Source organism: Chiloscyllium plagiosum, chromosome 1 (assembly GCF_004010195.1).
Source record: "Chiloscyllium plagiosum isolate BGI_BamShark_2017 chromosome 1, ASM401019v2, whole genome shotgun sequence".
Lineage (NCBI taxonomy): Eukaryota > Metazoa > Chordata > Chondrichthyes > Orectolobiformes > Hemiscylliidae > Chiloscyllium > Chiloscyllium plagiosum.
The window spans coordinates 90,218,168-90,244,620 of record NC_057710.1 but is presented as its reverse complement, the minus strand read 5'-3'; the positions used below and the strand labels follow the sequence as shown (position 1 = coordinate 90,244,620).

At 38.4% G+C, this 26,453-nt stretch overlaps 1 protein-coding gene across 1 annotated transcript in view; it reads right to left on the bottom strand.

The window, feature by feature from the left end:
• The window catches only part of nfxl1 (nuclear transcription factor, X-box binding-like 1), a 170,011-nt gene that overhangs the window by 63,113 nt on the left and 80,445 nt on the right, over positions 1-26,453 (bottom strand). Inside the window, exons 14-16 of the mRNA XM_043691569.1 lie at positions 23,470-23,561; positions 21,030-21,051; positions 2,071-2,208 (exon numbers count right to left, since the gene is read on the bottom strand). Coding sequence (XP_043547504.1) covers positions 2,071-2,208; positions 21,030-21,051; positions 23,470-23,561 — 252 coding nt within the window. The remainder of the gene's footprint in view (positions 1-2,070; positions 2,209-21,029; positions 21,052-23,469; positions 23,562-26,453) is intronic.

The following is a 26,453-nucleotide window of genomic DNA, read 5'->3' as shown; positions in this document are numbered from 1 at the left end:
CGGTGGTGGGCAAAGTAATGGAAAGGGTACTGAGGGATAGGATTTATGAGTATCTGGAAAGACACTGCTTGATTAGGGACAGCCAGCACGGATTTGTGAGGGGTAGGTCTTGCCTTACAAGTCTTATTGAATTCTTTGAGGTGGTGACCAAGCATGTGGATGAGGGTAGAGCAGTGGATGTAGCGTACATGGATTTTAGTAAGGCATTTGATAAGATTCCCCATGGTAGGCTTATGCGGAAAGTCAGGAGGCATGGGATAGTGGGAAATTTGGCCAGTTGGATAGAGAACTGGCTAACTGGTCGAAGATGGTAAATATTCAGCCTGGAGCCCAGTTACAAGTGGAGTTCCGCAGGGATCAGTTCTGGGTCCTCTGCTGTTTGTATTTTTATTAATGACTTGGAAGAAGGAGTCGAAGAGTGGGTCAGTAAATTTGCAGACGATACGAAGATTGTTAAAGTTGTGGAGAGTGAGGAGGACTGTTGTCGGCTGCAAAGGGACTTAGATATGATGCAGAGCTGGGTGGAGGAGTGGCAGATGGAGTTCAACCCTGTCAAGTGTGAGGTTGTTCATTTTGGAAGGACAAATAAGAATGCGGAATACAGGGTTAACGGTAGGTTCTTAGTAAGGTGGAGGAGCAGAGGGATCTTGGGGTCTATGTTCATAGCTCTTTGAAAGTTGCCACTCAGGTGGATAGAGCTTGTAAGAAGGCCTATGGTGTATTAGCGTTCATTAGCAGAGGGATTGAATTCAAGAGTTGTGAGGTGATGTTGCAGTTGTACTGGACCTTGGTAAGGCCACGTTTGGAGTACTGTGTGCAGTTCTGGTCACCTCACTTTAGGAAAGATGTGGAAGCTTTGGAGAGGGTGCAGAGGAGATGTACCAAGATGTTGCCTGGAATGGAGAATAGGTCGTACGAGGATAGGTTGAGTGCGCTAGGCCTTTTCTCATTGGAACGGCGAAGGATGAGGGGTAACTTGATAGAGGATTATAAGATGATCAGGGGAATAGATAGAGTAGACAGTCAGAGACTTTTTCCCCGGGTACAACAGAGTGTTACAAGGGGACATAAGTTTAAGGTGAAGGGTGGAAGGTATGGGGGGGGATGTCAGGGATAGGTTCTTTACCCAGAGAGTGGTGGGGGCATGGAATGCGCTGCCTGTGGGAGTGGCAGAGTCAGAATCATTGGTGACCTTTAAGCGGCAATTGGATAGGTACATGGATAGGTGCTTAAGCTAGGACAAATGTTCGGCACAACATCGTGGGCCGAAGGGCCTGTTCTGTGCTGTATTGTTCTATGTTCTATGTTCTTTAATAGTGTGCTGCCAGACAATTGGAGAACTACTAAGGTTGTACCTTTACTTAAAAAGGAAATAAGAATAAGTCAAATAATTATAGGACAGATAGTCTAAACTCAATCTTGGGCAAATTGTTGGAATCCATCGTGAGAGGCAGGACAAACTGTCATAAGAAAGTCAAAAGAGTTTTTTAAACGTAAACATAGACAATAAGAACAGGAATAAGCCCTTTGGTCAATCGACCCTGCTCCGGCATTCAATATGATCACAGCTGATCATCCAACTCAGTACACTGGATCCATTTTCGCTCTATATCCTTTGGTCCCTTTAGTCATAAAACCTATATTTCACCTCCTTCTTGAAAACATTCAATGTTTTGGCCTCAACCATTTTCTATTGCAGGGAATTTGCTGGGCTAACCACTCTTTGGGTGAATTCTAAATGACCTATTCTGGATCCTCAGACTGTGACATATGGTACTGATCATTGGAAACATTCTTCCTACATTTCTCCCACGTAGCCCAGTTAGGTTTTTAGAGATTTCAATGAGATTCCCCCTCATTCTTCTAAACTCCAGTGAATATAGTCCTAGCCAACGTAGTCTCTTTTAATTAATCAGTCCTGCCATCCAAGGAATCAGTCTGGTAAAATTCTTTGAACTCAATCCATAGCAAAATAATCCTTCCTCAGATAAGAGACCAATCTGCTCATAATATACTAGGCGTGGTCTTACCAAGGCCCTGTACAAGGATAATATGGAGTTGTTTTCATACCTTTTCTTTATCATCTTCATCGATTACAGCGACTACATGGCATTCTTTTGCACATTTATGATTCAGGCAGGCCAAGAGTCGTCCACAAGGTCTGCTACAAGAGTAGGGTCCAATTGCATGACAAGGCAAAAGACTAACCTGAAACACAAAAATGTATGCATTAGAACTATTGTAGTTTCAAAACAGATTCAGATTTCAAAGTACAGCGGTGCTTCGGAGGAAAATATAACTGGTTTTGTTATGCTACTGAAGTAGTATGCTGGAATTCAAGCCCTGCTATTCGTGGAGTCATAAAAGTTTAAAAATTTTATGAACGTACACAAAATATCCCAATTTACCTCTATGTTAGAGGCAGATGGAAAGCATGGAACAGGTTTCTGCACTTAAGAAGGATTACTATTGATTATAAATAAATAGATTCTAGCTATAGGTAAACAGTTATGAACTGTTAACATACAAGTCTACTAACCTAAACTCTAACTGCACCCCCCACACCCTTGCAAAGCTCCTTTTACACACACATACAAACAGATATCCAAAGAAAGGTATCGGCATTATAGATGGAGGGAAAGACTGAGAAGGTATTTCAATGGTCCCTATCAGAGTTCATAGAGATGATCCTTTTGGCTTGACAGGACCTGCTGCTCCTCTACCTTTGTTCTTCAGGTACTTTCACATACTTGCAGGAGGCACAAAGCAACTAGGTTCACATTTAGAAAGTCTCCAACCTTCTGGTTAAATGCTACAGCTTACTACAACTGAAGAGATGAAATAAGTTGGCTTTCATCAGGCATAAAGTATTCTTTCAGAAGGACAGCACCTCCCTTTCCAGAGTTCTGATGCTTTCTGGCAATTTTGTTCACTTCCATAAGCTGTTCAGCTACTCGGGAGTCAAACACAGTTATTGGCAGGCAATAGGCCTTTGACATTAATATTTGATCATCTTTGGATCAGTGACTTGGTGCTGACCAAATCCACAGGCTCCAGCCCCATTGCTGTTATTTCAAAACTGGGCTGTTTACCATTTCTCTATGATAGCCATGTGACTATATAAGAATTTAAAAGATTCCTGTATTTTTACTAAGGAATACATTAAAATATTTAATCACTACTATCGCATTGCTTCTCCATCCTGGAATTTAAAATCTATTTTATGTTATGCAGTAGCAGGCAAACTTAAAAAAAAGTTTCCTACTGAAAATCAGTGTAACAAATTGCAGCATTGTGGAATGTATGCACTTCTATCCCCATGTGAAAGACATTCAAATAATTCACAGATTCAGTATTGAAGAATAAACTACAAATTTCTGATAATTTTACTGTTTATGACATTTTTACTTCTGGTCTTGTCTAAACAGCTCCATTTACCAAGTGTTAAGGACAAAGCTTTTCTTTCTAATATTTCTCACAAGCAAAAAAATGCACTCACTCAAAAACAAATAAACCTTAGACTTGATTGGATATTACATAAATATCAAAACAATTTTGCATTATTCAGAACTATTTCAAAGTTATTTCAGGCAAATATAAAGTTTAGGATTAGTCCAGAACTTTTATAATTGAAACAAAAACAGAAACTGCTAGCCAAATTCGGCATGTCTAGCAGCATCTGCGAACAGAAAGCAGAGTTAACATTTAAAAACCAGTGACCTTTCATCAGACCTGATAGCAGCTATGAAAAAAAGTGTTTTTTTTATATTGAAGGCAAGGTGGGGAGTGGGGTGGGAAAGGTGAGCAGATAGGTGGAGACAAAATCCAGACAGAAAGAGAGATATGAAAGGAATAGGCAGCCAAAAGGATTATTAATAGCAGATGCAGTCTACTCATTACCACTTCTTCAGCTTCTCTTCTTCCTTGGTCTACTATCAATAACCCCCTCGTCTGCCTACCTTCCTTTCATATATCTCTCTCTGTCTCAGCTTTGACTCTACCTATCTGCTTATTGCTCCCCTCACCTGATCTTCAGTACAAATACCACTGTTTCCTAGCTGCTATCAGTTCTGACGAAGAGCCACCGGATTTCAAATGTTAACTCTGCTTTCGTCCCACAGATGCTGCCAGACCTTCTGAGTTTTGCTTACAATTTGTGTTTTTGTTTCTGCTATTCCTTTCATCAACTGAGTCCACATTTCGTTGTAGCAAATACAAGTCTAAATAAGGTACCTTAGAATCTAAACCACCACAGATGAACTGACACTGACCGTTGATGCATAATGTCAATCTGTCAATAAATACCAGGGTCTTTCTGACCCTTACTGTTCATTTTTTTTCCTCCACATTTGACAGATGTTTTTACAACTTCATGACTTCAAAAAATTCCTTTGGTCCAAAGAACTGACAGAAATAACTCCCAGTTGAAAGCAACCAGTATCCAATAATGCAAACATCACTAATATCTGGGAACTTGTGCCAAATTGAGAGAGCTATTGCACAAGCTAATCAAGCATTAGTCTAACATACATGTGCTACCGGATCCTACCTTTTAACCAATTTCTCAGATTACTTCAGCACCATTTCTGAATGTGTCTTGTGCCATTATCAAGAGAGACCCACCAGAGGTAGATTAATGGTAAAAGGGATGTCGAGTGGAATGTACCAAATGGGCTGAAGATTGATTTCTGTGATGAAGTGGATTCAGTAATGGCAATTAGATCTAGATAATCCCACAAAAGGAAACACACCCTATCAAGACTCTTTAGGATTTTATATATTTTAATCAAGTTGCTTCCATCGCTTAGAAGTTCCAGCAGATTATATACCTAGCATGTTTAACCTTGTCTCATAAAATAATATGTCCATTTCAGGTTTTAATTTCATTAACTTTCGCTGAACTTTCCAACATATTTATATCCTTAAATAAGGAGACCAATAATGTCAACAGTACACCAAATGAGGTCTCATCACTGCTCTGAATCTCCAGCATCAGCAGTTCTGTGTTTTACATAGTTGTATTATCAACAGATTTCCTGAAAATCAACCTCCCCCATTTTATTTCATGTAGTTTATGTAGAATACTTTTCAAGAAATAAAATCAGATAGATTTGCCCAGTTTTTCCTGTTAAAAAAAATCTCAGATATAAATGTCCTTTTACAAGTTGTCAGGAAGATACTTCACTGCTTTTATGCTGGATATCTGATGTTATTATGTAAAGAAGCTACAGTTACTTAGAGCAGAGAAGACAAAGACGATATTTGGTACAGGTGTCGAAAATCTTGAAGGCTTTAGGCAGAATAAATAAATAAATAATCAGCTTTCAAAGGCTGAAGGCTCAATAACCAGAGGGCACAAATGTAAAGCAACCAGAAAAAGAACCTGAGGTGATAGGAAGAAAACTGTACAAAAGCAAAGGATATGATTTAAAATGCATTGCCTGTCAAGGAACTGGATAGACATTTGAAAGAGGAAAAAAATGGGAATGTGGGGACACAGTCAGAACTAACTGGATTTCTCTTTGAAAAGAGTACAATGATTCAATGGTGTGAATAGCCTAGTTCTCTGCTGTACTGTTCTGGGATTCTTCTTCACTAAGTGGTAAAGTCTCTTGGTTGGTAATTCAAAGTCACTCTGCATCCTCTCTAGTGTAATCATATGCTTCTGATAGTGCAGCAACTAAAACTGCAAACAGTATTCAATCTGCAGCCTGACCAATGTTTTATAAAGTTTTACTAAAACTTCCTTGCTCTTATATTCTACACCTCAGATAATGAAGGCAAATATCCTCCATGTTTTCTTCACCAGGCTATCTACTTGTGCTGATACCTTTCGGGATTTATGGCCATGTACAACAAGATCCCAACGTTCCTCAGTATGCCGTATGGACCTATCATTTATTGTGTATACCCTTCTCTTATTAGATTTCCCAAAATACATTACCTAGCGCTTATCAGAATTAAATTCCATCTGCTATTACTCTGCCCAATTTACCAGCTGATCAATGTCAGACTGTAGCCCAAAACTATCCTCATCACTATTAACAATGTCTACCTACTTTCATGCCATCTGCAAACTTACTAATTATACCTTCGACATTTACATCCATGACATTAATGTACATAAACAGCAAGGGTTCCAGCACCAATCCCTGACGCACAATGCTGGTCACAAGCTTCCAGAAAAACAATCCTCTATCACGTTCTGCCTCACATTTACAAGCCAATTTTGGATCCAGTTTGCCAACTTGTCTTGAATCCCATGGGCTTCCAACTTTTGGAGCAGTCTTCCATGTGGGATTTTGTAAACTACATCAACTGCACTACCCTCATCGATATATTTAGTCACTTTTTCAAAAATCTCAACTAAATTAGTCAGACAGGATCTCACTCTAGCAAATCCATACTGACTGTCCCTGATCATTCACTGCTTTTCCAAGTATTAAATAATCTAGTCCATCAGACTTTTCTTCTTATAATGTCCCAACCACAAATGTTAGACTAATTGGTCTGTAATTACCTAGTCTATCTCTGCTATCCTTCTTGAACAAAATAACTGCATGAGCTATCCAGTAGTCTTCTGGCACTTCACCTATGGCCAGCAGAAACCACAATGGTCCCAGCAATCTCCTCCCTTGCCTCCCATAGCAGCCTGCATTACATCTCATCAGGCTCTAGGGTTATGCACCTATATGCCTAAAGAAAATCTAATACCTCCTCCATATTAATTTTAAAAAATCACAACACCAGGTTATAGTCCAACAGGTTTATCTGGAAGTACTAGCTTTTGGAGCGTTGCTCCTTCATCAGGTGGGGCAGGATCACAGGACACAGAATTTATAGCAAAAGGTCATTGTGTCAGACAACTGACGCAATATATTGAACAAACATAGATTGCTGTTAAGTCTTTCATCTTTTAGAACGGGTTGCAGGTTTCGATTCATTAATATGTAAATCTCAGAACTTCTTTCAAGTTACATTCCCGAGATTACTTAAGGTTTTAGAAAAAAGTGACATCTCAGCTCAGACAATGCAGTAAAGTTATGAGGTTAAAGTCTGTCTGTATTACAATCTTGAGTCAGACTAGTTCTATTTCCAAAGTAGGGATTTATAAAATGTCACATGGACTGACTGCCTACAGACTGTGTGCTTTTTGAACAAAATAGAATGTATCTGCAAATGCAAATTCACCCCTTAGACTTGTGTGTGCGTGGGTGTGTGTGTGCGCACGCGCACATGAGAGAAAAAGAGCGAGCAAGAGCACGAGCGAGAGAGCAAGGGACTCGTAGCTTCAGGGATAGAGGCCTACTTATCTTATGGAGATTAGATTTTAAGATATGGACATTTCCTTTTCTTCTTGGCTCGGTTTCTTGTATTTCTGATTTTGGTTTTTTTTAAATTCTGTTTATTGTATCTAAGATGGTTGTTTCTGTCAATTCTAGGTTAATTTTTACCTAAGACTACCAGAGAATGACGACTTTGTATACTTTTCACTGTATCCCTGGATCTCTGTACTTGAGCACGTGACAATAAAACCTAATTCTAATAATTCAAATTTGTTTTCTTTATCAAACTCTAAATACCCTTGACATGCAAGATTCCCTGGATTTGCTGCCTTTGCTTTTCACTCTTAGAGGAACACACTGGCCCTGAATTCACACTGTACTACATTTAAAAAAATTCCCACTTTCCAAATGTAGACTTCCCTGCAAGCAGCTGCATCCAGATAACTACAGGATAGCTAATGTGGTTCCTTTGTTCAAGAAGGGCAGCAGGGATAGACTAAGTAATTATAGACCAGTTAGTCTGACATCAGTGGTAGGGAAATTATCATGAGAAAAATCTGAAGGACTGAATTATTTAATACTTGGAAAGGCACAGAATGATCAGACAGTCAGTACAGATTTGCTAGAGGGAGATCCTGTCTGGCTGATTTAATTGAGTTTTGTCTATGTTTGCTACATCTGATGATACTGAAATCGGCCTTACATCAATTTAGACAGTGAACGTCTGCACTATCCTCATCTCTTTCCACAATGACTTTGAAACTTAGATTTATGGTCACTACCCCCAAATGCTCACTCACTGAAACTTCAACCACTTGACTCTCTAGAATCAAGTTTCTCATTTTCAAACGTAACATTGAATTTGATCATATGACCATTGTTAGATAAATGCAAGATAAATGCTCCCTTCTGGGTTCATTACTCATTACTAAATATACAATGATTTGCTTGCTTGTTGGTTCTAGAACATAGTTGCTCCAGGCAGTGGTATTTTAGATTTGGTCAAAGGTTGCATGGACTTTTTTTGTATAAAATTGTTAGAAATGTGTCAAATTTTTAAAAATTGTTTTATTATTTGAAGTGAATTATCCTTGATATTAAATTACTCCAGTCTGCTCATCAACCCCTCATTTAAAGATTATGATTCGTCATTAAGAGAAAAGTGAAATATCTCTTAAAAAATCCTTTTCTTCAAAGCAATATGCAGCTGTGATATTTAGACTTTCCTTTTTCCTCCTTTATTTCATAATGAAATAATACAGGAATGGCATACTCCAGGAATAATTAATACTTGAAAATAATAAATGTCCAGTGAACAAAGGCTTGATTTTAAACCGAACCGTAAAGTTACAAATGTCAACTTCTTAAAAATAAACACTTCTACTTACACAGTTAAAAGGTGCTACACATGAGCCTTGTCAAACAAATTCTGACACCAAGACATGCAAGGAGACAACATAAGGATAGTTGACCAAAACTTTGATCAAAGTGCTAGACTTTAAGAAACATCTTTAAAGAGGAAAAAAGAGATAAAGGGGTTTGGAGATCGAGGGTGGAATTCCAGAGATCAGGCCCACGGCAGCTGAAGGCATAAACATGAACACTAGAGCAGGTAAACTTATGACGATCAAAAAGGTCAGAATAGGAGGAGCAAATTCCTTGGAGACTTATGGGGCTGGAGACTACAAAGATAAGAAGGGTTAACTCGGAGGAATTTGAAATCAAGGAAGAGATTTTCAAAATTGAGCTGTTGCTTAACCAAGAGCAAAAGTAGGCAAACAGCACAAGAATAATGGGTGAAGGGGGGAATCAATGTGAGTTATAGTATGAATGGAGCTGGATTAATGGCTTACACTGTCATCTCTGAATCATGAGATCTTAAGTTTAAAGTCCCACTTCAAAAATGTTTGCACAATGTTGAGATTGGCATTTAAAAGCAATGCTGAAGGAGAGGTTCACTGTTGGAAGTGCTTTCAGATGAAGGCCATAACTGGTCTTCTCAATAAAAAAATCCCCATTAAAAAGTCCCCTTTGTACTATTTTAAAGAAAAGAGGTTTTGCTCATGTCTCAGTCAACACTTAGCCCTGAACCAACATCACCAAAAGAAAAATTGCGTGGTCATCATTACACTTCTGTACATAATTGGCTGCTGCGCTTCCATTTCCTACTTCACAATACTGACTACACTTCAAGTCGGAAATTGAGGAGCGACCTTATAGAGGTTTTTTAAATCATAAGGAGCATGGCCAAGGTCTTTTTTGGAGTTTTGGTGGGGGGGGGGGGGAAGCGTGGTAGGATCTAAACATTAAGGACGCAGGTTTAAAGTGAGAGGGATAAGATTTAAGGAGGACCTGAGGGGTACTTCTTCATGTAGAGATTAGTATATGTCTGGGATGAGCTTCCTGAGGTGGTGGTGGAGACAAATACAATTAAAACATTTAACAGTTGTTATCTGGATGGATATACGAATACAAAGACTTTAGAGGTGTATGGGCCAGATGCTGGCAAAGGGACTATGTCAGATTGGGACATCTCGTTGGTGCAGATGAGCTGGACCAAAAGGTCTGTTTATGTGCTGTGTGATTCTAAGTATATTTGACTAAAAAGGCAAAGACTTCTTAAAGAAATGTGCAAACATATTTTCTCATGTTGCTTAAACATTAACTGGTTCAAAGCGCCCTTTCATGTCGTTTGAGTAAAAAAACTATGTAAAAAAGTACTGCAAATGTGAAAGAAAATAAATCATAATTGGAGTGAAAAAAAACTGTCAAGCAAATTAGCTGATATTTACAGGATTCATTAATAAAACCTTTTTACACCAAGAAGTACCGAGAACACAAATGATAGACCCAAAGTGTGAAGAAGTACTTACAACATAATCATCACACTTTATTGGAGTCTAGATGAGAATAGGAAGATAGGAAGTACCCAAATTATATATTTCTAGCACTCAATTAGTGGCTGGACAGTTAATAAACTACCACAAAGGAGTCACAGAGACAAGGTTCCCTTCACAGATTGATTTAAATCAGCCAATATTAGGCTAAGTTAAAAATTATTACAGCACCAGGTTATAGTCTAACAGATCTATTTGGAAGCACTAGCTTGCAGAGCGCTGCACCTTCATCAGGCGGTGGTAGAGTAAGATCGTAGGACACAGAATTTATAGCAAAAGTTTACTGTGTGATGTAACTGAAATGATATATTGAAAAAGACCTGGATTGTTTGTTAAGTCTCTCATCTTTTAGAATAGGCATTTTATTTTGCTCAAAAACTGCATGTATCCATGTAAAATTCTGTAAATCTCTTTTTTTAAGATTAGAATTAGTCTGAACATTGGGGCACAGACAACCTCACACAGGGCAGCTCACAGTTTCAATGCATTATCTGGGCCAACATGGCACCAATTGTTAAAGTTCATTGAGAATGTAACTTTAAGGAAGTTCTGGAATTTACATACAAAAGAACTGAAACCAACACGCCCATTCTAAAAGACGAGAGATTTAACAACAATTCAGGTCTTTTTCAATATATAATTTCAGTTACATCACACAGTAAACTTTTGCTATAAATTCTGTATTGCACGATCTTATACTCCACAACTACCTGAAGTATCAGCACCCCGAAAGCTAGTGTTTCCAAATAAACCTGTTGGACTATAACCTAGTGTTGTCGTTTTTAACTTTATACAGCTCAAACCAACATCAGCACTTCCAAATCAATATTAGGCTAGTTAGCAATATTGCATGTTACACCACCATTGAAGGTAGGAAGGAGAGGTAACCAAGAAATTAGAGATAAACTAGTCTAGAATCAGCTTGTCAAGAAACTACCAGACACCATGAAAAATTTCAACTGATCACCATAGTGATTATAAATGGTTCATCATGCATGACAAATGTGGTTTGTTCTTTTTCAGAAATGTGCATAAAATACTCAACAGAACATCTGTACATTTATTTCTACTAATTTTCAGAAAACATTAAAAAAAACCTCTTAAAAATGTTTGCTAAGGCTGAAGCACATGGAATTGATAAATTTCTATGGATCAAGGATGTTAGTGGATATCACAAAGATAGCTAAGAAAGTTGATCGTGAACAGGACATGAGGACACCATAGGGGTATATAGATAGTTTATGAGTGTGGAAAGGTAGTGGCAAATGTAGTATAATGTGGGAAAATGAGAAATTGAACTTTTTGGCAGGATGAATAAAAAAGCATATTATCTAAATGGTGAGTAAATTCAGAGCTCTGAGATACAGAAGCTAGATGACCAAGTGCACGAATCACAAAAGATTATTTTGCAGTTAAATGAGGAAAGCAAACAGAATGTTATAATTTATCACAAGGGAAGCTAAACTAAGTGGGGAGGTTATGCTTCAGTTATGCAGGGCACTGAGACACCACATTGGTCATCTTCACAGGCAAGATGGAAAAGCATTGGAAACTGTTCACAAAATGGTTGTCACTAATACCTGGAATAAGCAGGTTGTCTGAAGAGGAAAGTTTGGACGAACTAGGTTTGTATCCGCTTGAGCTTGAGTGTAAAAGGCAATTTGATTTAAACAGACAGGATCCTAAGGGGCCTCAATAGGGTCGATGTGGAAAAGGAGTTTCCTACTGTGGGAGAATCAAGAACTTGGGTCACTGTTTAAAAATCAGGAATCCTCAAAAGTTGATAGAAACAAAGTCCTTGAATATTTTAAAAGCAGGAATAGAAAAAATCCTGTTCAGCAAAAAGATCAGGCTAGATATGAGGATTTGAGTTTACAGTCAGATCATCCGTGATCATAGTGAATGACACAGCAGACCAGAGGGTCTGAACGGTCTGTCCCTGCTCCTTATTTGTAAATGGATCAAAAAAAAGAATATGGTACTACATTTGCCAATCAGCCAGGATTGAATGGAATGGCAGAACAAGTGAGGGGTAAGGTGTCTACTCCAGTCTCTCTCTAATTATTGGAGTCAGTATATTTAGCCAGAGAGAAGGAATGCTTCCGCTTTTACAGCTAATGTTCCTCTTGGTGAGTGCTCACTTAAGATTCCAGTAAATAGTGTGTATATATAAACAGTTGGTTGAACAAGGTAAAGCTTAGCTATGATACAACTATATTATTTAACTAATTAATACACAATGAAGATGTCAACACCCATGGTGCTATCCTGTAGCAGCAACCACACATGCAAGGAAGGAAGTGAGAAATTTACACAGTCAATACCAATTTTCATACACTCTGCTTCCCCTGAGATTCTGAATGCGATTCCATCAGTTTAGAGTTAATTTGCATAAATAGTCAAAATAACAAAAAAAGAAACAAAATTGCATTAAGTGGTTCAAGTAACTTCTTAAGATTAATATAGAGGAATCAAATTCCAAAGTATGTACAAAACACTTGATGTGTAGCTGCCATTCAAATTTCATAAAAATAAACTTAATTATCTAAATTGTTGCTAATGCACGACATGAGACAAATCGAATCTGATATTATAGCAATCCTTTTATTGCACAAAGAATTTTCTTTCAATATTTTTAAATACTCAGCAATAACGTCATGCCACTAATATTCTTACTTATTGAACATGAGGGTTCCTAGAATCTTTTAGATAGCAGAAGTTAACTTGACCAGTACAACTTGTAACACAGGTTTGCATAGCTGAATTACTGCTTAAAATGATATATTGGTTTGGTCTAAAGTGCTGTTAATGATAAATATTATTTGTAAGAAATAAAGTCTGTTTTGGAGAACTTGTTCAGAACGCTATTTTAAAATATATGCTTCTATCCTAAAGATATAAACAAAACACCATTTCAGAAAAACGTAGAATTAGGAGAATTGTCTTATGCATTGTCATTTTCCTGACACTGATAAAACATCAGTAATCTGAACATTGGGAAAGAAAAAATGTTAATGTTAATTAAAACCATGAGGCTTATGTGAAATACAGAATTCCTACAGAAGGTGGAAAAAGCAACTCAAGGCCGCAAAAAGACATTAGCTATTCAATCAACTCAGAATTTGAGAGAACTAGTTCATAGCTCCTACTCAAACACAAGGTGTAAAGAGTCGAGAAACATTGCTATCTATGAGCAAAAAGATTTCCATTTGTTCAGAAACCTGACTTTCTAATGTTGGTAAATAGTCAGCTACATAATGAGTCTAAACATTTTACTATTTGTTGGTCTTAACAATCAAATCATATTCATCTAATTAGTTACTGCTGAATTACCATGATATTAAATAACTTTGTAATTGGTGTTCTTTGGTAGATAAAATGATTTACTGAAAATTTGCATTTTTAATGGTTCATTTGAATAAATAATTGTTACTTGATAATTTTAAATCCTTGCTTCCAAGGATTAATTCATTTACTCAGTACTGTGTGTATCCTGACAGGTGAATGGTATAAATGTTAACATAATCTAAACTGATTGATGCAAGGCATCTCAGCAAGATAAATACAGAGGATCCTCAATTATCTGAAGGACACTGGGTGGGAGTATTTCGTTCGGTTAATCGAATGCCAGATAACTTAGTTTAGCCAAGCATCAGGATCTTGTGATCTTGCCGGATAATCCGATATTCGGATAATTGAGGTTCCTCTGTGTTGGCATCGTTCACTCCTAGGCATAGAACCATTTGAATTTACCAACTATTTTTTCTTTCCCAAGGGTAGCTAAGATTTAAGGGTTCATTGTACGGAATTGTTAAATATTCTTCTTAGGCTATCAATTTCAATATTTTTACACTATTGACTTGCATCCAGCACTGAATTTAAAAAGAAGTTGGATTTCTCGATTTCAATTTCAAATGTTCCTTTGACAAAGATGACATGCTGGTCGCAGATTTTCATCCAATGGCATCATCTCACAGAAGTCACTGGGAATCAAAGCATGAATTTTCCAATAAATAATAATAAATCCCACAGTTTTTAAAACAAGTCACCTCAGGCAAGAAAACTAACAATGGCAATCTGATGAAGCACCAACCATCTGTTGGAAAAGTTTAAATTGAAACTTATAATCAAAAGCAGCACTAGTATACTCATTGTAAATCAGAACTCCACTCATCATGGTCATAAACAGGTGATCCTTTATTCTTAAACTGTCTTCCAGTTCTAGTTCCTCCCCCAAAAAGAGAACATTTTTGCACCTAACGCATAATGTCATCTCAGGATCTTGTACAGTTCAATAAGGTCATCTCTCATTCTTCTGAATTCCAACAGATACAAGCTATTGTATCATTGTAGGGGAGGAACCTTCATGTGGCTGCATTTATATCATCTGCTCTTAGTTAAGGAGATCAAAATTGGACATGTGTAGTCACAGCAGCATCCTGTACATCTGTAACAAAACATTTCTGCTTTCATATTAAAATCCCCAAACTATACAACAGTACAGCACAGTACAGGCCCTTGGGCCCATAATGTTGTGCCAAGCATTTACTGTAATCTAAGATCAACTTAGCCTAGATACCCCTCAGTTTACTGCTGTCAATGCGCTTGTCCAGCAGTTGCTTAAATGTCCCTAATGTCTCCGACTATACTACCACTACTGGCAGTGCATTCCATGCACCCAACCCTCTCTGCGTAAAGAACCTACCTCTGACTTCTCCCTTAACATTTCTCCAGTCACCTTAAAATTATCGACCCTTGTGTTAGCCATTTCTGCCCGGGAGAAAAGTCTCTGGCTATGCCTCCCATTACCTTGCACACCTCTATCAAGTCACCTCTCTTCCTTCTTCTCTCCAGTGTGAAAAGCTTGAGCTCACTCAACCCCTCTTCATAAGACAGGCCCTCCAATCCAGGCAGCATTCCTGGTAAGTCTCCGCTGCACCCTCTCTAAAGCATCTACATGATCCCTAAATTGAAGTGATCAGAACTGGACACAACTTTCCAAATGTGGTCAAACTAGGGCTTTACAGAGCTTCAGCAAAACCTTGCGGCTCTTAAACTCAATCCCCCTATTAATGAAAGCCAAAACGCCATATGCCTTCTTAACAAAAATTCATTATGTAATGGAATAATTCTTGGATTAAAGAACAATTATAACCTATAAGGTCCTGATAACGAAATTATTTCTTATTGAGTTAGGTTTTACTAATGAGACCCTTTAGCATACTAGACCTGCGCACGTAGAACGAATGCGAAATTTTCTTTGCAGCCAACAGCTGTCAGAAATTGTGAGAAAAACATTTTACAAGGTGAACAGCCTTACAATCACAGTTGTTCCTTAACACCTCTCTCTGAGAAGTTTCAAAGTCTCTCGCACAGCTGGTCTGACATTTAAAAAAAAGCCTGATTACAGATCCCATCTTGATGCACTTCAAACCAACATTTACAATAACTGATGACTGACATTTGCTATATCAAAGGATGTACAAGACATCTCTCACCATATCTCTTGGCTTTCTGTGAAAGCAGTCTGTTGCAAATGCAAGCAAAACAAAAAGGAATCATTTGGATTATTTCTGAAGATATTTGAAAGTCAAATCTACTTCATATTTATCCCATGTGGTTGGGGAGAATTACAATCCAGACATTAAGACAACATTTTCAGAAGTTTAATTTGGCCTTTCAATTAATCTTCATTCTACTGACTGTGTGGAGTTTGCATGTTCTCCCCGTGTCTGCGTGGGTTTCCTCTGGGTGCTCCGGTTTCCTTCCACCATCCAAAAAGATGTGCAGGGTCAGGTGAATTGGCCATGCTAAATTGCCAGTAGTGTTAGGTAAGGGGTAAATGTAGGGGTATGGGTGGGTTTCGCTTCGGCGGGTCAGTGTGGACTTGTTGGGCCGAAGGGCCTGTTTCCACACTGTAATCTAATCTAATCTAATCTTTCAATTTAAAATAACTTTCAAAATGTATGTTCCGAAACAAGGAATTTTATACAAATAAGCTTTATGCCTGTATCAAAGGAATAACTGTTACCTTCACCAGCAAAATGTCTATCAAATTTCAATATTTCCTTTTTATAACTGGTCAGATTCTCCCCTGTTGAGTTCACTGATCGATGGCCTTTCTTGACAATTTTTACCCAAGTGATGAAAAGGACAGAAATGAGCCACAAGAGATGCCAGGCGAACAAGTATAAAGATTTAGCAATGTTGGCAGAGATGCAAGTACTTTCTCAATGTTCTTTCTTTCACTTCCTTTAAACTGACATGGTTGTTTTGCATTTCATACAATTTCCAGATGGCTTTTATTTTTAAATACTGGTCAAGGAATTGTCATATCGAACAATGTTTCTATAAATTATTCTGCTTTTCAAAAACGTTGAATATGAGATGACCGCCATTTTTATGCTTGTTGCACGTATCCAAAAGACAGATTTCGACTCTGTCAAGTTAGTGGGTGAAGTGGAGGCGAGATGCATTATATATAAAGAAAAAAGTGAAGAACAGGTTCTTCACTTTTTTCTTTATATATAATGCATCCCAGGTATTTCACTAATGACCTTCCCACCATTAGAAGGTCAGAAGATTTACAAAGATTTTCCAGGGTTGGAGGATTTGAGCTATAGAGAGAGGCTGAATAGGCTGGGGATGTTTTCTCTGGAATGTCGGAGGCGGAGGGATGACCTTACAGAAGTTTATAAAATCATGAGGGGCATGGATAGGATAAATAGACAAAGTCTTTTTCCGGGGGTTGGAGGATTCCAGAACTAGAGGGCATTGTTTTAGGGCGAGAGGGGAAAGATATAAAAGGGACATAAGGGACATTTTCACACGGCAGGGGGGGGGTGCATGTGTGGAATGAGCTGCCAGAGAATGTGGTGGAAGCTGGTACAATTGCAGTACTTAAAAGGCATATGGATGATGGCATATGAATAGGAAGGGCCAAGTGCTGGAAAATGGGACTAGATTAGGTTAGGATATCTGGGCGGCATGGACAAGTTGGGTCAAATTGTCTACTTCCGTGCTGTACATCTCTCTGACTCTATAAGTGGGATGTTCTTGATTGCATAATGTTCAGCATCATTCACTACTCCTCAAGTATTGACAAAGTCTATGCCGACAGGCAGCAAGAACTTGTCAGGCTTTGGCTAAGACGTGGTAAGTTATATATGCACCACGTAAGTGCGACACAATAATCATTTGCAACAGGTGTTAAGGACAAACCAGGAAACTGTAGACTGGTGAGCTTGATGTCGGTGGTGGGCAAGTTGATGGAGAGAATCCTGATGGACAGGATTTACACATACTGGGAAAGGCAAGAACTGATTAGGGATAGTCAACAAGGCTGGGTGTGTGGGAAATCATGTCTCACAAACTTGATTGCGTTTTTTGAACAAGTAACGAAGAGGACTGATGCGGGCAGAGCAGTGGACATGACCCACATGGACTTCAGTAAGGTGCTTGACAAGGCTCCCCATGGGAGACTGGTTAGCAAGGTTAGACCTCATGAAATACAAGGAGAACTAACCATTTGGATACAGAACTGGCTCAAAAGGTAGAAGACAGAGGGTGGTGGTGGAGGGTTCTTTTTCAAACTGGAGGCCTGTGACCAGTGGAGTGCCACAAAGATCGGTGTTGAGGTTACCACGGTCTAGAAAAAGAACCGGTCAGCTATACAAATACTGTGGCTACAAGAGAAATGTCAGACATTTAGAATTCTGTGCCAAATAACTCTCATCATGTTGCCCTAATGCCTTTTAACCATCTGGATGTAGGTTTGCTCACTGAGCTGTAAGGTTCATTTCCAGATGTTTCATGGGTCTCCGCTCGAAGCACTGCTGAGAACTCCCGCTTTCTATTTATATGTTTGGGTTTCTTTGGGTTGGTGGTGTCATTTTCTGTGGTGGTGATGTCATTTCCCATGGTGACATCATTTCCAAGAACTGGAAATGACATCACCCCATGAAATGACATCACCAATTCAAAGAAACTCAAACATATAAATAGCAGGAATCATCAGCATTGCTTCACCTGGAGGCCCACTGGAGATGTTACCTAGTAGGGTGACGAAACGTCTGGAAATGAATCTTCCAGCTCAGTGAGCAAACCTACATTCCAGAACCTCAAACTGAGCAAAAATCTTCTCAAAACTCGCTAAGGCCTATTAACCATCTACAAGGCACAAGTGAGGAGTGTGATGGAATACTCTCCACTTGCCTGGATGAGTTCTGCCACAACAATCAAAACACTTGACACCATCCAAGATATAGCAGCCCACTTGACTGGAAGCTCAAGTATCATTTTCAATATTCATTCCCTTCATCACTGATGCACAGTGGCCACAGTATATACCATATCATGACACACACTACAACATCTCATCAAATCTAATTTAACACTACCTTCCAAATTTGTAACCACTATCACCCAGAAGGACAAGGGCATTAGATGCATGGAAATGACACCACCTGCAAGCTCTCCTCCAAAATACTATCCTGTCTTGAAAATATATCACCACTCCTTCTCAAACTGATGATTCCACTTTGCACATGGGTGGCTTTGACATGTTGTCTTTTTCCCTCAACAGAGGATTCCCTTTCACGTGGTTGTCAGGGCCCTCAGCTGTATAAGACCCATTTCCCATAATTCTATCCTCACCTGTTCTCCTCTTCCCCAGAATATTGATAGTGTTCCCCTTGTTCTCAAGTTCCACACCACCAAGCTCTACATTTAAAATGTCATCCTCCACCATTTCCACCAACTCCAAATGTATTTTCCCCTCCCCACATTGTAAACATTTCACGTGAGCTAATTCCTCTGACCTACTGCTCTGTCATTCCTAACACTAACTCACTTTCCCATAGCACCTTCCCAGGTGTAACACTTGCCCTTTTATTTCCTCTCTCGTCACGTCCAAGGTCCCATCAGCAGTTTAGTTGTACTTCTTTCAATCTAACTATTGTATTCATTTCATACTACAGTCTACTCTACGTTGGGTGATGTAATTTCAATATTTATAAAGAGGCGCAGATCATATCCAAGGAGACACGCATCAGTCAGCCTAAAATAATTGGCAAAAAAAAATGGAATTCTTCCTAACAAAAAGAGAAGTACAGCTGGAATTCAGAAATATAGTCTCGATTATCAGCATGGATCTCAAAGGGGAAAATTTTGTGTGACCAACCATATTAAAATGTTTAATGAGGTTAGTGGGGAGAATTGACCATTGCAGGGCAATAAAAGTTTTTTTACATCAATAAAAAAACTACCAAATTAGGAAGTAAAGAATGCAGTCTTAGGCAACAAATAAAATCATCAGTAATTGTAGATAGCACCCTGTTTGCCAATTAACAGTGTAAAGCAATTAATTGAAGTTTCATCCTTTGGTGATACTTAAGCAACAGTTCCAGTAGATCTCGGTCATCACGAATGCAAAATTTGAACAGTAAAACATGTTGCCATAGAATTCAAATTAAAATAGACTTAATAGTCATTCACATTTTCACAATTAGGCTACTCAAACAAGGTCAAGGATCTATTAAATGTTGTCTTATTTGGAGTTACTCAAACTGGTCTCTCCTCTTGCTTCGAGGTGCAATAAGTGCGCTTTTCAATCTACTTCTACCTTACCACATCAGAATTTCTGAATGTGCTATTCACCCATAAATTTAGCTACTCTTCTACCAACATTTCCCCCATGTAAACACCGCCTTTTGTTCCACAGTATCAACCATACCAGCACCCCATTCTAAAGGGCCATTCTTTCTCTAAGTGCAGAAAATCAGTTTATCCTGTTGTGTAGCATACCTAAACTCATTGATGTCCATGACTATTGCCCTTGCATATTTTCCACTCAGCAGCAGTATCCTTCCCCTTCCTAACCTCAGGGCAACTTCAGCGTTACTACCGTTGCCTTAACGAAGATTGGCTGAAACATAACCAGGAAACAATTCTAAGATCCTCCACCTTTAAGGCTTTTCTTTAAAAACTGAACATAATTTTCCACCTCAATCTCAAAATGGTCTTAGTCAGAAGTACCACAACACCAGGTTATAGTTAGAGTTTATTTGAAATCACAAGCTTTTGGAGCACAGCCCTTCACAAGGTGTGAAGTAGGGACTGCACCATGAAAGCTTGTGATTTCAAATCAACCTGTTGGCCTATAACTGGTCTCATGTGACTTCTGACTTTGCCCACTGTACCTCCACATCAAATGACCTTGATAAAGAGTAAAAGCAATGATATATTATTGATTAAATAAGCAAAATCATGAAACTAAACACAGGGCAAACTGATAAATTGAGGCTAGCAGCAGTAGCTACATTGGGGCATCATAGTCAATAATATAAAGTGTGCTCTCAGCTGAACAAGCGTCCCTTCAGCAGCAACTGTGTTTCATCTTTGCAATGCAAAGTACATAAAATCACGTAACACACAACATAATCTTGGCCAAAGATCATTATCAGTTTTAATAAATGGAAAACAATTCAATAATATATTTACTAGAAATTATTTAAACTTTATGCAACAGCATTTGGAACTTCGCAGATCAATTTATATTGAATGACATCTGGCATCTTTTAAAATACCAATAATGTCCCACTCAAATGAAGGTGAGAGTCAAATTAAGACAAGAAATACATTCAAAGTTTGTTTTCAACATGAACACTAATTTCTCTCAGTCCTCTGCCTCAGAAATCAGAAAATTGAATCAGTAAGATTAACTGACTTCTGTGAAAATCTGATCTCATCAACGACCAGGATGCAACAACAGAGAAAACCACACTGAAATTGGATTGATCAAATGCCTAACTGCATATTTACCATAAATAGTTGTTTTTGGACTCACCTCATGTTTTCCTAGACAAGCCCTGCAAGAGAAAATAGCAAATTATACCAAAAAGTTAAAAGTCAAACAAGAATGTTAGCAATTGTTTGCATATCTATGAATCGCACATATGAAATTATTGCAAGGGTTTATTCGATGACTACGCTTCCGATTATCCAAATGAACCAGAAATAACAGAAGACAAAATGAAAGCCTAGATTATCCACTGCAGATTATTCTCCAAATTCAGATAGATTTTCCCATTGTTTGCGCTCCATAAATTTCAACTTGAAAAGTCTACTACATGCATCTTATCTCACAGCAAGTCTTATTTGCCAATCACACCTCTCCTGCTGACCTGCATAGGTGCTACATATTTAAAATCATACATCATATCTTTCTTATTCTTTCTCCTTTATTTCCATATGTCTGTAATAGCCTCCAGTCTTCTCGGTCCAAACACCATTCGCTCCAATCTCCTAACTCATTTCATAACTGGAAATGTGATGATTGTTCTGACAGTAATGTAATTTCCTGCCCAAACTCCCATTCGTCCACCATATTTATTCCTTCAAGATATTCTTTAAAATCCACTCTTACAAGCAAGGTTTAGAACATTTCTTCTTGTACCCGTGTTTTGTCAACACCCCTTCAAGTAAGGTGAATCAGCCCATGTAATTTGAGGTTCCCTGTGTGATTCAAAACATAGATAACATTCACATCTTAAATCACCATGGCTATTTATTTTCATCTCTGAGATCCAGTTTGTCATTCCCTCAACTTCTCTGCTGACACGTACTTGTGGTTTGAAATGATCAAATTTCAAAATGACCAAAGTCCTTCCGTCTTCAACCTTCCAAGCACCTTAAACTAGTGTACAAATTACCTGTCCAGTGCACATTCGGCCGAAATATTACCTGCAACTTTGCTGTTATCCTTAAATACTTTAAATTTGATCTTTAGGCTTAGGACTAAAATGCGTATAATCCCCCCAAAACTAATTTATCTCCATCCTCCTTCCTTTATACTTGGAGGGCCAAAACGACCTTTACTTTCTGGGACAACCTACTTAAATCTTTGACTTAGAGTCATTGAGCCAGACAGCATGGAAACAGACCCTTCAGTCCAACTTGTCTATGCCAACCAGATATCTTAAATTGGTCTAGTTCAATTTGCCAGCCTTCCTATTCATACACCTATTCAAATGCCTTTTAAATGTTGTAATTGTACTAGCCTCCACCACTTCCTCTGGCAGCTCATTCCACACAAAGACCACCCCCTGTGTGAAAAAGCTGCCCCTTAGGTCTCTTTTAAATCTTTCGCCTCTCACCTTAAACCTGTGCCCTCTAATGTTTGAGTCTGCTACCCTGGGGAAAAGACCTTGATTCACCTGATGTCCCTCATGATTTTATAAACCTCTAAAGTAACCCCTCACCTCAGTCTCTAACACTCCAGGGAAAAGAGCCTCAAGCCTATCCAGCCTCTCCCTACTGCTTAAACTCTCAGAGCCTGACAACATCTTTCTAAATCTTTTCTAAATCCTTTCAAGTTTCACAACATCCTTCCTATAGCAGGGAGACCAGAACTGAACGCAGTATTCCAAAAGTGGCCTAACCAATGTCCTGTTCATTCGGAGCATGACCTCCCAACTCCAATACTCAACGCACTGACTAACAAAGGCAAGCATACCAAACGCTGCCTTCACTATCCTGTCTACCTGCATCTCTACTTTCAAGGAATTATCACCCTGCATTCCAAGGCCTCCTTGTTCAGCAACACTCCCCAGAACCTTACCATTAAATGTGTAAGTCCTACTCTGATTTGCCTTTCCAAAATGCAGCACCTCACATTGTTTCCAAAGACAAAAATTTCAATGACAAACATCTTTCAGACATGGATGCGAGTTCCTATTCTAAGCTCAATGCCTATTCCCTCTTTTCTACTCTGAAGATATCAAATAAATGCAAGTGGTTACTACAGTAAAAGTTAATTGCATCTTTTAACCGACAAAGTTTCACGTAACAACAGAGGATTTCCCATTAATTACGGTATGTTTAATGAAAATGGTATCACATGCAATGGAGTACCTTGTTTACTGAATTGCCTTTAATAGCAAGAAATGTTGAAAGTGAAAATAATGGAAGCAAAACCTTTGTTTCAGAATATTAATTTAAATGAAATGCCTTCAGAAAAACATTGCTATGCAAGAGCAAGGTTAATGACATCTTAACCACAAAAGCCCTATTTCGGAATACACAAATTACAACCACCAAGTAATTGAAAGTTATCACATTGACAAAAAATAAAAAACAAACTACATTTAGAATTTGAAAAATGAACTCTTTTTTGATTAGACAATTTTAAGACACAATGATGTGCTAAGACGCACTGCAAGTATTAGGTTCCAGAATTATCTGAAGTAGTTCAAACGTAAGTTACAAATCTTATTATCAGTACTTACATTGGAATAGGAGTCAGACAAGGTGGACAGGGTACTGCAGTTCGAATAAAAGTTGGTTCAGAACGTTTCTCCCAGGGTCCTGCAGGTTGGCGCTAATGCATATAAGAGATATGAATAACTGTAATTTTTACTACTAAGTATATAGCTTATAATTAGTTTTAAAAAAGATTGTGCCGTAGATATTTAAAAAATTATAAAAGAATACTGGGCAGCACAGTGGCTAGCACTGCTGCCTCACGGCGCCAGAGACCCGGGTTCAATTCCTGCCTTAGGCAACTCTCTGTGTGGAGTTTGCACATTCTCCCAGTGTTTGCATGGGTTTCCTCCGGGTGCTCTGGTTTCCTCCCACAGTCCAAAAATGTGCAGGGTAGGTGAATTGGCCATGCTAAATCGCCCGTAGTGTTAGGTGAAGGGGTAAATGTAGGGGAATGGGTCTGGGTGGGTTGCTCGGAGGGTCAGTGTGGACTTGTTGGGCCAAAGGGCCTGTTTCCACATGAAGTAATCTAATCTAATCACTAAGCTTGAACTAGCTTTTTTCAATTTATTTTCTATATTTAATTTGAAATTATAGTGTCACAATAATCTATTTGCAGTTGCAGTACTAAAATTCAAAATTTCTGTGAAGAAAATAGAATGTCAATCTGTGCTGATTGAAGTACAAAAGATAATTATTCTTGATGGAAAGATAAATTTAATCTCCTTAGAAAAATAAGATGTTGGTCTTGTTTGTGCCTTGCAAATGTCTTGCTTCCATCTACTTACTTTTTTAAACCTTGTCCTTCATACAAGAAAATCAAGTACATGAATGTTACATCCTAATCATAAACATTATATCTTACAAGTACCAACACACTTCTATACTCTCTGTCAGTCATTTGTCTCCTCCAGGTCTAACTAGTCATTGCAATTCAACAATAATTACTTGTATAAAGCCTGGGTGGAGCCAACAAAAATGAGACACTTAATAAATGTAAGTCCTTTTACTCAAAAGATTTTCATTCCCCATTTTGCTTAACCTCATTCACTTTACCTCACCATGTAGAATTTCTTTCTTCCCTATGCTTCCCTCAAGTGATTATTTGCAAACATGGTAAACTGTAAATTAGCTTAGACAGAGAAACCAAGCATGAGACTAAAAGGTCCACACTAACTGGGCAGGTGTTACAACTGGTTTTGTTTTCAATTTATTCATGGGAAGTGTGTCACTGGCTAGGGCAGCGTATATTGCCGATCCTTAATTGCCCACAGGGAAGTTAAGAGTCAAACATATTGCTGTGAGACTAGAGTTACAGGTAAAGCTGACAGATTACCTGCCCTAAAGGACATGAGGCAGATAGATTTTTACAACAATCAATAGTGGCTACCTGGTTGCTATTTGACTTAAATTTTTTCTTAAAAAGTCTGAACTCAAATTTCACAATTTGCCATTGTGGGCTTCATGAACCCCAGAACGTTAGCCTGGGGCTCTGGATTACAAGGCCGATGATGCTGTCCATATTCCTGGGATCTGCACCATATTTAATAACTTGGATGAAAGAATAAAGAGGACTACATCCAAGCTTGCTGGTGATAGCAAAATAAGTAACATAGTAAGCAACACAAATGGAAATAGGATATTGTAGAAGGGCATATTAAGTGAGCGACAATTGGAGTTCTGTATGGATATGACCAAAGTAATTCATTCTGGATACAGAAAAGGCAAATCAAAGTAGTTTTATAATGACAAGAAACTAGAAACTGAAGAAGCAAAGATATTTTAGTGCACATCAGCGGAAATAACTAAAAGCTACAGTACAGGTATAAAAAAACTAATCAAATGTTGGTTGCTAGTTCTAGTGGAGCTGGAGTGTAAAATGGAGAGAGATATATTCCAACTGCATAAAGCTCTGGTTAGATCCTGACTAGAGCAATAAGTTTCATTTAGTTTGTGGCATGATAGGTAACAAAACAGATCATGATTGAAGGGGTTGCAGCACAAATTCACTAGAACATTAAGGACTCAGTTAAATCATAAATGCAGATTTGATAAACGCTTTGTTTCTCCTTGCAGAGAGAGAACTGGTTTGTGACCCAATGTAGGTGTCTCAAAGAGTAAAAAGATTCACTATGATAAAAAGAACACATTTCCTCTCATTGGGGAGATCTTGACCCAAAAGCTCAAGCAGAGGAGAGGGAGTGGCGTTTTTGATCAGGAATAGCATTACAGATGCACTTGAGGATATTCCTGTAAACATCCAAGAAGTTATTTGGACGGACCTGAGAAATAAGAAAAAGGGATGATCACATTATTGGGATTGTTTTATATACCTTCCCCCTTCCCCCCCCCTCCCCGCCGGCGCCAATAGTCAGAAAGAAAGAAAAACAAATTTGTAAGGAGATCTCAATTATCTGTAAGAATAATTGGGTGGTTATGGTAGGGGATTTTAACTTTCCAAACATAGACTGGGACTGCCACAGTGTTAAGGGTTTAGATAGATCATCGAACATTACATTACAGTTCAGGCCCTTCGGCCCTCGATGTTGCACCGACCTTGAAACCAACCCAAAGCTCATCGAACCTACACTATTCCATGATCGTCCATATATTTATCCAATGACCATTTAAATATCCTTTAAGTTGCCAAGTCTACTACTGTTGCAGACAGGGCATTCCACACCCTTATTACTCTGAGTAAAGAATCTACCTCTGATATCTGTCCTATATCTATCACTCCTCAATTTAAAGCTACGTCCCCTCATGCTAGCCATCACCATCGAGGAAAACAACTCTCACTGTCCACCCTATCTTATCCTCTGATCATTTTGTATGTCTCAATTAAGTCACCGCTTAACCTTCTTCTCTCGAATAAAAAACAGCCTCAAGTCTCTCAGTTTTTCATCATAAGACTATCATACTGATAAATCTCTTCTGCACACTTTCCTAGGTTTCCATATCCTTCCTATAATGCGATGACCAGCACTGAATGCCATACTTCTTAACAACC